This window comes from Neodiprion fabricii, chromosome 6 (assembly GCF_021155785.1).
Source record: "Neodiprion fabricii isolate iyNeoFabr1 chromosome 6, iyNeoFabr1.1, whole genome shotgun sequence".
In the NCBI taxonomy this organism is placed as follows: domain Eukaryota; kingdom Metazoa; phylum Arthropoda; class Insecta; order Hymenoptera; family Diprionidae; genus Neodiprion; species Neodiprion fabricii.
In genome coordinates, this window is record NC_060244.1 from 10658613 (window position 1) to 10671379 (window position 12767).

General features: G+C 38.1%; 1 protein-coding gene across 4 annotated transcripts in view; it reads right to left on the minus strand.

Moving 5' to 3' along the window:
• Positions 1-7380: 7380 nt before the first annotated feature.
• LOC124184525 overlaps positions 7381-12767 on the minus strand; it is a 75266-nt gene continuing 69879 nt past the window's right edge. For 3 of the 4 annotated variants that reach the window (XM_046574315.1, XM_046574318.1, XM_046574319.1), the window contains 3 exons: positions 12230-12328; positions 10399-11856; positions 7381-10230 (listed from right to left, as the gene is read on the minus strand). In XM_046574315.1, the coding sequence (XP_046430271.1) occupies positions 10205-10230; positions 10399-11856; positions 12230-12328 (1583 nt within the window). In that variant the 3' untranslated portion in view covers positions 7381-10204. The remainder of the gene's footprint in view (positions 10231-10398; positions 11857-12229; positions 12329-12767) is intronic. The other variant, XM_046574316.1, reaches the window with a different exon arrangement.

Consider the following 12767-nt stretch of genomic DNA (forward strand, 5'->3'; position numbering starts at 1 on the left):
TCTGCTTCGGGCGCTCCAGACACCCATGCCGGCGTCGATATCTGTACCGCCCTCTGGGATTGGCGGTGGAACCCGCTTCCCCCGAACCCTGACCCATCCCTGACCAATAACCGGGACTCTGTTAGAGCGACGAAGAATGCTCACGACGTTCGCGCAGTCACGTAGCTATCGGGTCGAAACGATGCTTTTTCAGGGCCTTTCAAGATTCACAAAAATCATGGTTGGAAATTTATCAATCACAAGTCTCCACTGTAACGACCAAGTTCTCGGACTTATTTTCCACTCGGAAAATTTCTTGGTTTCGATTTACAGCCGTTCAGAATTTTTTTGAAATTTCAAGAAGAGAAAGACGAAACTTTGATCCTTTATTGGTCAGCGCAACTTTCCCACTCTCTGTGTTTTACTGATTGTCATATTTTTGAATAAACTAATTCTCGGTGAGACATATTATGCCATTACCCAAATGTATCGCCACGACTAATCGCCGTAGTCTGTAGATTTTGAGACCATTTTAATACTTGTACCGATCATCGCAACAGATCATCGACTGTGCCCTCAAGAAACTGTTGGTAGCAGTTAATCGCAAGCTGCAGGAAGATTGGAAAGATGCCAGATTAAAATAGTACATATTACGTATACGATGCTGCTTAAACGACAGAAAATCTTTCATATTCATATTTCAAGGGTCTCAATCGGTTAATCGTGTATTCCTTCTTCGAAGCCTATTGAAATTTGACAAGTTGAAGCGTCAGCTTAATTCATAGGAAAAACGACATTATTGGATTTCGTCCAATTGAAATCAATGTTTGTTAGTTTCTATTCAGTTTGAAATATTTCACGACTTTTCATTCCACTTCCGACCAGGCAGCAGTGATTTTGTCCAGTTTCGAGCAGGCGGCTTGAATGTTCTGCACATTGCGTAATCCGGTTGTTATTCGCGCGCTACAGATTTTGAAAAGCAAAATAGCCAATTAGCGATCGATGAGCGTTGATGCAAAAATTTATGATTTTTTACACATATGGGTGTATGCAAAGTGTAAATACGTCGTGTGGAAAATTTCGAATGCTCCTCAATACTTATATACGGTTACGTGTATGTTCTGGTACGTCAACAAATGGCTATATGGGCGTTTAACGGTTCCACGGATATTGGCCAATGCGAATTAAACGGCTGCAAATATCAACCGTGTACATAAGTATATGCGCATCGTTCATCTATGTGCAATAAAATATTTTACACGGTTTAATATCTACGTAATTACGACCGCCGGTTAACGCGCTGCAACGTATATACTCGAGCACGTGCGCGTGATATCCAACTCGTTCACAGTTTACACCCATACTTATCTTATATTCTAGGCACACGTGGTTCGGCAGCGAGATCCCATGCAACACGCTGAAACACGCGCTGAAAGCGTGATCAGCGTCTGAAGTTTTCTCTGCAGCAATACTCACACACGTGTAGAACATCGGCGGACATCTTTTTGTGCTGTACGTAAAGGCGTAAAATCATTAACATACTCGAGACCACTCACACAACGGAATCAATAGTCTTAAGTGGAGTTGGCCTGGAAGAGATATTGTATATGATGTATCAACAGTCGTCTGCTTCCGTCGACCAAAAATTCCGAGGGTCCCACGCGATTCGAAAGATCAAAAACAAACCGAATGCAGCGCGCATGAAAAGCCGCCGCACGCGGCTCGACTCGCGCTCGCAGTAATCTCACGGGGTTTCCCGATCTATTTTAAACGGCGAGGACCAGCTCGATCCGTTTAACAACAATATCGAGCAACCTGCAGCTGGCTGCACTTCCGAGGTCGGTGCACTTCGGTGACCGCATCCTCACGTGAAAAAACGGACCAAGAAAGGAAAAAAATGTAGAAATTCACGCCATTGTGTGGAAGGAAATATGTATGTGCGTTGCTTCCAGAGTCGGACTTTTAACGACACAAATTGTAATTTTACCGTATCCAGGAAAGTAGACGCCTTGAAACAATCCTACAAAGTTTTCTATGCCTCTGGATTTGTGCAAATGATCGGTAAGGATAAGCCGATAACTATCCGTTTTATAATCCATATTTTACAGCTAGGTCTACCCGTGGGATATGATCCTCTGGTAGTTCGATCGATGTCGAATATTCACCGGAATTGTAAACCCAGCGTTTCAGTTCAACGAATTAGGTAAATACCCATCGATATATGTATTCACACTGAGCGTACCGCAAACCTAAGGTTTTCTGTGAAACTTACCGTTGAACGCCAGCAGATAGACAACCGCTCAACAATTCGTATCTCTACGTATTCGAAATGTAGTTTTCGTTGCCTATCTGCTGGGATTCAGCGGCGAGTTTCACAGAAAACGCTTGATACGTACGTACGTATTACAGAAATAATCCGTTCTTTTAGGCATATTGTGTATACGGTAAGCATACGTGTATAAAATATATATACAAACTATGTTTCATTTTCATCCGATTTGTACAAACAACCGTCCCGATTTCACTATCCTCAATACATACTGGAAATGAGATAGTATATTCTAACGAGTCCTGAACTTTGTACCGAACGATCATTTCGTCGGATTACATTGACAAAACTTCGTCACACTTCCTCTACGGATGTAACGTTGTCTTGTTAGAACCGGAGCCTGTTGAGGAGATTGGTCTGCATCATAAGTAAATTATCCGAATGAATCGATCAGCTATTGTAAGTAAATATTTTCGACCTTACAGTATCTCTGTGTAAGTGAATGACGACAGCGATTTTTGGAAACTGGTATTCTTAACAGAATCACAACTATAATATATGTTGAAAATAATTCAACAGAAATTGAAACAATAACAAACAAGGAAGAAATGTACTGCGCAGCCGATCGTTTTCTATGCTTAAGGGGGGAGCCTGCTTTAGAAGCTTCAAAAAATCTATTTTTTTTTTTTTTTTTTTGCATAAACGTCTTCCCAAACTATCCAAGAATGTGTCCCTAAAATTTCAGACGCAAATTCGAAATATTTTCGGAGTTACAGAAGAAATAGTGAGCAAGCGTCGATGAGGTATACGAGCGGTGTTTTGAAGTTTTCAACCAGTTTTTTGAAGAGTCTGAACCAGTTTTTTGAAGTTTTGAACCAGTTTTTTGAAGAGTCTGAAGAGCAACTCTATGGACCAGGAATTGCTGATTAGCATATTAATACGGTAAGTTCAAGAAAATTACGATTTTTTATGTACGAAAACTTTGACGCACGATTTCTCGGTTTTCATTTTTACGATTTTTCCTAATTGGCGGGAAAGATAGGGAAAAAACTAAACGTCCTATCGAAACGAGACAAATTGCATTGTACTCGGGATTAAATTCTCTTCTAGTTGAACCTAAAAAACCTTAAGAAAGTTAGGATTAACCCACTTTTTAAACAATCTAAAGTGAATTTTTTTTTAATTTGCGCGAAAAATCGTTGAATTTTTCACTTTTTGTTGAATTTTCTTGGTTTAACTAGAAGCTATACTATTGAGAAGTAATAATTTTTTCGGGTTCTTTGTTTCAGATGGAAATTGCGACCTGCACCTTTCCCGCCGCACGACAAATGCACACTCGAGACGCCTCGGTGAAATACTTGTACCAGGCATAATATGACATATATCTTAATGAAAAAATTTAAGAAGACTGCTGAAATATATAACAATAAAACCTGACAGTTTCGTTTCAATCGGATACTTCTTTCTTTCCCAAAAAAATCCTTGAAAAAATCAATTTTGTGAAACCTCTAAAGCAGGCTCCCCCCTTAAACGATGTGTTACTCGGCTAATTGAGAACTAGTTTTCGAATTAATACAAATTAATTTTCACAAAATATTTAAGGCTTGAGGAACGGTAATCGGTCTTTCTCCGCCAGCCAATTTAATATCACTTTGTGACTACTGCCGTTTTCGATTGTATTATGAACAATTGGGCTACACGAATTGAAGGCGGTCTGTCCGGGGTTCTAGGAACCTGCAAAAGTTCCGTGAGGTCCGAGGGCCCGAAAATTTATACGGGCGAGGGCCGGGCGGACGATTACCTGAATAATAAAACCTTTCCCAAAAAAACCAAATGTGCCACTTGTGACAATTGTTTAGTTGTCTTTATAACTTGTCCGTGACGAACAATAGGAATTGTTTAATTAAGGAGGTTTACAGCTTGGACGGTCTAAAATCATACCTATATTTCGGAGTTTTGTTTTTCTTTGAAGAAAATGAGAACTCAGAGCAATTTGAGTTTTAGGGCTTTATTTTTTATAGTTTTGAGAATATTTTCAAATTTTTTCATCGAAATTAATAACGATATGGCGGCATGGCGTATGTAAGTAGCGAACGACTGCGAAGTCGAGGGCTTTTGCGTTTCTACGTACCGCCTCATGTAAATCTAAATGTATTTAATGTTTCAAATATTGATTTGTAAAAAAGTGAATGAAGCATGGGTAAATAGCCAACTCAATCGAGAATGAATTTATAAAACGGTGTAACAGTTGCGTTACTCCAACTGCAGTTTGAAGCGACCCGAATTTTTTTCGGGCTCAAAGTGTGATGATGCACGCACACATGAAAGTGCATCGCAGTGCATGGTTACGTGATTACTACAATTCTTATCTCCCACAGACTGACGGAATTTATCAATGCTTCAGCAAACAGACTTCAAAATATGACTATGATAACTCTACGCGACTACTACGCATTCGAATGATTCTGGAGGCTATACATTTTACGTCTTTAAATTTTGTTACAAGATGCAGGTGCGCATTAATTGTATTTCATTATACGGACCTGCACGTAAAGATTGGCTGTATATCGTATATGGTTCAGGATTCGAAATGTTATCAAGTCGTTTTTAAAAGGAAGTTGTAACCGATTTTAATGGGAAAAAAACATACGGTAATGGTAAGAGAGAAAACTCTGATAATCAGTCTTGGTACAAACACTGGACCGTGACTTAATTATCATGTGCTAGACTTATGAAGTGAGTGGGAGGAAAAAATTACATAGATATTATCTTTTGGTTTCATGCATCAGGTCTGGCATCGTACATACATACTGCTTAGATGAGTTACAATATTTTCAAGGAAATTCTCGAAAGGCTAACAAGATTGCTATTGATCGAAGTAGAATGTTTCAGCGAATACTTGGTTAGTTTTTTAACAAAAGTTCAATGGCACGATCCGATATATCGCGAGTTTATTGAGATCGCGCATGACTCTGTCCATTAGAGGCTATATCATTGGCCGCTCAAAGAGTATGCAACTTTGTGATTTTGTTGCTTCAGGAACGGCTTTACAGTCCGCCTTTGCGACTCTCAGCAACGGCATTACTACCTGCGTCTGCTAGCTACGGATAGCATAAGTGAATACTAAAAGATTCTTCTCCATATTCATGCCGAGTTCCAAAATTAATTTAGTTCCCTTTAATCGATAAAACTTGATTAACGGACAAAGACACTCACCGGCAAGATATTTAAGTGCATTCAGCACATCGAATTCCGTGTGAACGTCAAAGTATACGTAACGTCGATCAACAAAATTTTTATGCCTGAGTAATGTGTAGTTTGATCTAATCTCTCTCACCTTTAAAATGAAGGAAATAGTCGTTTTTATTTTTCAAAAACTTAGTTTTTCTGACCAGAAGAGCAGTTATTCTGAAGTTTGATGAGAGGCAGCTACAGATAACTTAGACCGACTGCCGGCGATCGGGTCCATAAAGTAAGCCAAAAATTTTTAACCGTAAGACAGGTGGTCACTGCAAAAAACGGTGGTATTAAGATTGACTAAAATTCGTCGAAGTCGATTACTGCAGAACTATTTTGTGGTAAATTCGAGAATTCGACATGAGATACAGTAATATATTGACACTAAATTGTAGTCTACAGAAGTTGTTACCGAATTTTTCTTAGTGTATTTTTAATAAATTTACTCGAATCAACTACTTTACGACTAAATTACAGTAATTTACACCTACTGTGACAGAAAATATTGTTCGTGTCTCGGACATACGACGTTAAACTTCTCGTGTGATCGTCGTTCTTTACGCCCTGGATACGAAATGTACTATTTCGTGTAAACATATAATATCTGTAATGTTCTGATCACAACAAAAAAGTCCAAGCAAAGTATAGGTACCTTTTTACATTTTTTTGGGCATGAAACACGAATGAAATACCATTCGTAATCCAGGCGCAGCAGAAAAATTTAGTTTGTTAAATCGTATAACAATTTCGAAGAATGTTGGCTTTATAATAGCATGCAGAGTCAATGTTGAAACACGTTACGTTGGAAGATTATAAGCAATACAAGTACACACAATAGTTTTCGTAAAACAAAACATCGTTGCGGTAGATTCCAGGTAAACTCAAGTATCGACGCGTCAAGACGCTAAACCTATGCATAAATGGACATCAAAGCCTATAGAGAGCCAAGAATATATCTATCAATCTTGGCACAAAAATAAGTTACGCGTACTCGCATAATATGAAGAAATTCTTGAAAATAAATTTTCCGATATGAACATGTATTTTTTGAACCCGCGACACCGCACAAATCGTTTTTTACATCGAATTATTCACCGCGAGATAAAAAGTATCATCAGACTAGAATCTGGTAATTTCGTCTCAATTACGGCTTCGCGCAATGTAAAAATATACATAATCTGATTATTATAATAGTTAGTTATCAGAGTGTATGTATATGTTCAGCATTACAAGTAAATTATAATAACAAGAGATAATATAGACAAATTAATGAGTGACTCGTAAAAAGTTTTCAGTTGATGGCGAAAAAGATAGCTTGTGAATAAATTTGCATCAGCATTTTGTAGACGCGTTTTTCATCACAAATACACAGGTATCGGTGGCTCAGGCGTCAATTGGAAACTGGAATTAGTACTTCTACGTGTCAACCAATATCTAAACAACTAAGTTAATTGCTATTTGTTTGCGGAAAGAAAAAAATGTTAACGTCATCATGATCGTAATCGTGGCAACTTGTAAATTAGCAACGGTCGATAAAACTCATTTTTATCCTGCCTTTACGCGTAATCGAACTTCCATAAACTCGAAATTCCACATTGATGTGTCAAAATCTTATTACGGACAATACGTGTGGTTGGCAAAGTTGATTTTACAGGGATATCGAATCGAGTGACCACATTGAATAATTGATTTCTTTTGCTATAAATATTTTTAATTTTTACTTTTTGAAAGCAAAATCACAGCTACATAAGATGTGTGGTTCAATAATAGGTTTAGAGAATATTATCAATTATTATTAATAATAATAATAATATTATAATAATAAAATAATAATAATAAAATTAAAATAATAATAGTAATAATAATAGATAATAGATAATAATAGACAATATTAATAAGGGATAAAATTATATAATGATTCTCTCTTATACATCCATACGGTAAATATTATAATATTAATGATCTTACATTGTATTCTGAATAAACCTAGAGTACATTGTAATTCACTTGATTTCAAATCTAAGGTAGTCGTAAGTGTCGTAGATACAAATGGGCGTATCATAGGCATCGATTCACGTTACGTTCAAAAATCGATTCAATTTTCCTGACAATTGCATCGTATTTATGAATGAATTTGTTCGTTTTTGTTACTTAAGTTGAAATATAATATTAATTAACGGTGTATTTATACATGTGTTTATTGTATCACCTATATACTCATATGTGTATGTATATATTTATATATATATATACATATATACACATATATATATATATATATATATGTATATATATATGTATAATATATATCTCATGCATACATCTACACGCTAAATAAATATGTTACAGGGATTTCTCTCTCTCTAAAAAGTATATTTATTTCGTTATTATTATTATTATTATTGTTATTATTATCATCATCATTATTATTATTATTTGTGGTATGGCACTCGTATGGCTGCTAGCCTAGCCCTCTGTGATTACGACTTCCATTTTTAAGCACGGATCCGATGCCAGTTAACATGTTCTTTTTTGTTTTTATTATTATTATTATTATTATTGTTGTTGTTGTTGTTGTTATTATTATAATTATCATCATCATCATCATCATGTTTCTCTTTTTTCCTCTCCCCCGTTTTCTTCGCGATTACTGGTTATATATATTCGTATAAGTTACTACTATCGCAATTGTTGCGTGAAAATTGTAAGCCAAGGGCTAGGATGGATGACTATCAGTGTGTACTTCCTATGGAATGCTACTATTAATATAATTAGACTATTATTTTCACGTTTCTTCTATTTGTAATTTTCACATTTATTTTTTTTTCACCTTCGTTTGACGGTTCTCTATTCAACGATACGACGATCAAACACCCGATAATTGCTTACTTCAGGACTTTTTTAATTTATATTGTTCATTACAATTGTGTGAATTCCGCTCAACAGGACGGACAAGAGAAACAGATAAATTTTTCAACAGCATTACGTAGTTTCATTTTATTCATTAAGTTGTAATGATAGGAAATAGTCAGTGAAAAATCTGAGAAATAGGACAAATTTTACATAACACCTACGTTGTCGGTTTTAAAACAGATTTGGTGTGTCACGTGTTTCATTTCCTTATTCGTTTCACAATTTGTTTTTGTTTTCTTCACTTTTTCTTGTCGTGTAAGGCACTAAATTCAGATTATTTGTCTCAAGTTGCCAGAAGTTCGTTTTCATCTCTGTATGTATGTTTCTCGGTGCTAAGGCACGGTTCTAACTGTGTTACCACCCTAAAGGCACCCTAATGTGAGTCAGAAAGATATATGTATGTATTCAGTTGTATACACATATCTAGCTTTATATATCTAAAAAATATCTGCAATACATGTAAAACTGTGTCTGTCTCCCTAATTAGTTCACTTCAAATACATAAATACATAACTCCGACCGTTTGCAAAAACAAAAAGGCAGAAAAATAAAGACTGAAACTATAAAACACTATATATTCACCAAGTCTTGTTCACACGTCGCAATCGCTTTTCGAAAACGGTAATTGAAAAAAAAAAAAATTTTTTTTTGTAATAATAATCGCCGTGCCTACAATTGTGATACAATATTACGATATAATTATAATTCTGTGGTATACATACAACATGCAACTTTCAAATACATCAACTACACACTAGAATGTACAGAATATTGTTTCGCTTGAGCATGATCCTATAGAAACAACGCAAGAAACCTACAGTGTATATCAATGATTTTATTTAAATATATTAGAAAATTTATTTTTCATCTCTGATCAACACAGTATATGAAATTGATTTAGATTTCAGAGTATACCTTTCTTGTTATATACTGTTTCGCAAAATTAAAAAAAAAAAAAATAATAATTTTCCATTTTGCCATGTATATCGCATTTCGTATTCTCACCTCCTCAATATTATTCATATTCATTTCGTCTGGCAGTCTTTATTTAATTTTCTGAATACTGTTCGTAATACAATAATATTTTTATTACCTCGTGGATTTTTTAATCCATGAAATAAATCTAGTACGATAATATATAAATGATCATAAGTCAGTATTAGTTCATCTATTATGATATACATATTTCGTATTATCTACGATTTAAAATAAATACGGCTGTCTTTTGTTTCCTTGTCTTTTTGTATAAACCCGGACTGACTTATTCGACTGTTCATACTTCACCTTGGGCATCGTAAGGTCTGTCCGGTGGTCTCCATCGTCTCCAACCAATTGTCATTTCCTCGATCGAAGAATATTCAATTCGACTTGTTTGTTTTTGATCAAGTAATTTGATTCAGTGTATGTTGCGCCTCATCCTTCGATGATAATTCTATTCACTATTTTACTAACTATACACTACGAGTCTAAAACCGTATAGTACGACACTTCCATGTAAATATCTCTACAACGTTACACATTATTATACTTGTTAAATATTAAAGTTTGTCTTTTTTTCATGCTAAAGCTATATCGCGTCAATGATAATCTTATTGTCTTAAAAAATTTTTGCCCCGGAAGGTCATATTATATTATATATTTATAACGTTTATTTTCGCTCTTCAATATCTTGATCCTCCTTCGTCCATCGTCACGTCTGTTAGTGTATGATGTTTTGTTTTTTTTGTTTGTTTCTTACACCATTCGATAGTCCATACTTCTGACATCGACCAGCGCAGCAACGCCGATGCAGATGCTTGGTCGTCGTCACCCCTCGTCCAAGCATTCGCCGTCTGTGGGGGCGAATATTCGTAAGTCTTTTAAGAGCCTCTATACACGGTATGCTTCATACACGGATATACCCTTAGGGATATATACATGTATTCGACAGAACACATAAGGTTGAATTCGATCGATTTATATCAGCCGTTCAACGGATTTATTCAAATCGCTATACTAGCCATCCATGTGCCGGTACTTGTGCGCTGACATCTGCGCAAGTCCCAAGACCGCATACTGGCACTGCAGGCAATGGTAATGGGTCTGCTTTCCGGAGTGTTGACACTGTACAGCGCCGCAAGGTTGGCTGGGTGTGAATTTCTGGAAACCAGCTGCGGCAATGCTATCTAACTTAGCATGCTGTCTCCGATGAGCAACGACCTTATTTGTGTCTGTGCAGACAAAGTCACACTTCAAGCAGTGAAAGTGGGACGCCTTGTTCTGCATCGATCCCAAAGAAGAGGTGTAGGCGCACTGGGGCCTACCGCAAGGTACGTTTGCTCTGTACTGCTGAAAGTCACCTCCCATCAAAGTGTCAAGACGTTCGTGCCGCGCGGTGTGCTGGACAAACCTCGTCTTGTCACAAAAGGAGTAACCGCAGTCTTGGCGCATACAGTGAAAGTGGGTCTGGTGTTCGCGGTATCCACAGTGCTGATAACGACAGTCCTCGTTGAATCTGAACCTCACGTAACCCTCCGGTACGGGCTCGTCCTTCAGCATCCTCATCGAATGATGTAACCTCTGTTTCTTCGCTTCCGGTGAATTACTATCAGGGGGAGACAAGGACCTCTTACCACCAAGGTTCAGGTTCGCCGCCAGCGACGCTAATGGGTTCTCGTCTCTGGAAGGCGGTAAAAAGTTCCCCGGGGGCAGACCCGGGGCGAACATAAGTCCCGGAGTACCGGCGTACATCCCGCCATGCTGAAGGAAGGGTGGCAACGCTTGGTTCATAAGTGCGAACTGTTGGTTCATCGCGGCCATGACCGCTGGACTAGGAAAGTGGAATCCGTGGCTAAGATCAATCTCAAAGCCCTGAGAAATCGACGGCTGCTGAAGGGACTGCGTCTGATTCATCAGCTGTGATTGCGCCTGGCCGTTTTCGTTATGCATCATTTCTTCTTCGCGATTGCTCTCCGCTGGTTCACGTTTAACGCTGGTTCCGCTCGCCACCGCCAACTGATCTATCCTCTGGTTCATATTGCCACCGTCTCCTGACTTCGTCATGCTGCACTCCTTGGCCGACTGCTGACTCATTGTCAGATTTTGCTGGATCTGCCTCTGCATGTTTTGAAAGTTTTGTACGTTCTGAGCAATCTGGGCATTTTGCGCCATAAATTCGTGCTTCTGCACCGAAAACTGGGCGAGGTAATCGTGCTGTTGTTGATTCAGAATCGCGTCTCTCTGAAGTTGCGAGTTTTGGCCGCTACTTCCCACTTCATGTTGCTGTTGGCTCAAGATTGCCCCAGTCGAGTGTTTTGCGATGTGGGCCACCAGTCTGTCCAATTCCGAGAATGCTTGGTTACACGCGTTGCAGTGATAATGGTTTTTACGCTTCAGCTTACAAAATGGCCGGCTACAACTCTGCTCTGGTCCGTAAAGAGTGTGGGGTGAAGAACTGGTAGATGGAATTGCTTGGGGTTCTGTAAACAAGAGAAGAAATGGATATTACTGGGGTGTAGCTCTGTCGAGGATGACAAGAAGGCAGAAGTTGGACACTGGCAGCTGCAATCACCACTTTGAGGTGTTTTTCTGTTGGTACATTTAGTTATTTCTGACCGAATGCCAAATGCATGAATCGTTGATCAATATAAATCGTCAAGGTGGCGAGATCAGCTGTATTTCTGTACCTACATAGGCACATACGGTAATTATGCAAAAGAAGAAGACAAAGACAGTGATAAATATATATATATATATATATATGTAGAAGGAGCAAAAAACACAGTATCTACTATTGATTGTAATGGAAACGTAGGTATACGGAGTTCTAAATGCAAAACGTCAGACACGAACCTTGATGACCGGAAGCTCGCATGGATAGCATGGCGCCCGGATGTGCCGTTTCGATCGGCGGTCCGCTGACCGGATAATAGGTGCCTGCCGCCCTCACCACTAGCAACAATCAACCAAACAACCAACACTTCAAATACCGCCCACTATAATACAACCACCACATGATATATGAGAAAGTAAAACGACAACAATTAAGCCCATTATACACTGTGTGCGATGGAATGTCGAAAAAGTGAGGTAGATGGAGGGTGCAAAAAAACGAGGAATGACCAAATTCGATATTTGGTAGAGGCCTTTCGATGATGAGCAATGAAAAATGAAGTGAGAAAAATGATTTTCGTTCACGAACTGGCGAGATCAGGCGTAAGCTGTTACCAAGAGACAAAATGATTCAGCAATGATATGGGTATGCGCAATGATAAATGGCTTGTGATAGTTTGCAGATGTGGGTTATCAAGATATTGAGTCTATTGGTAAGAGACGAGCGGAAAAAGGATTTGTGATATTACGTTTCCTAGGTTTTCCTATTTCCCACTCC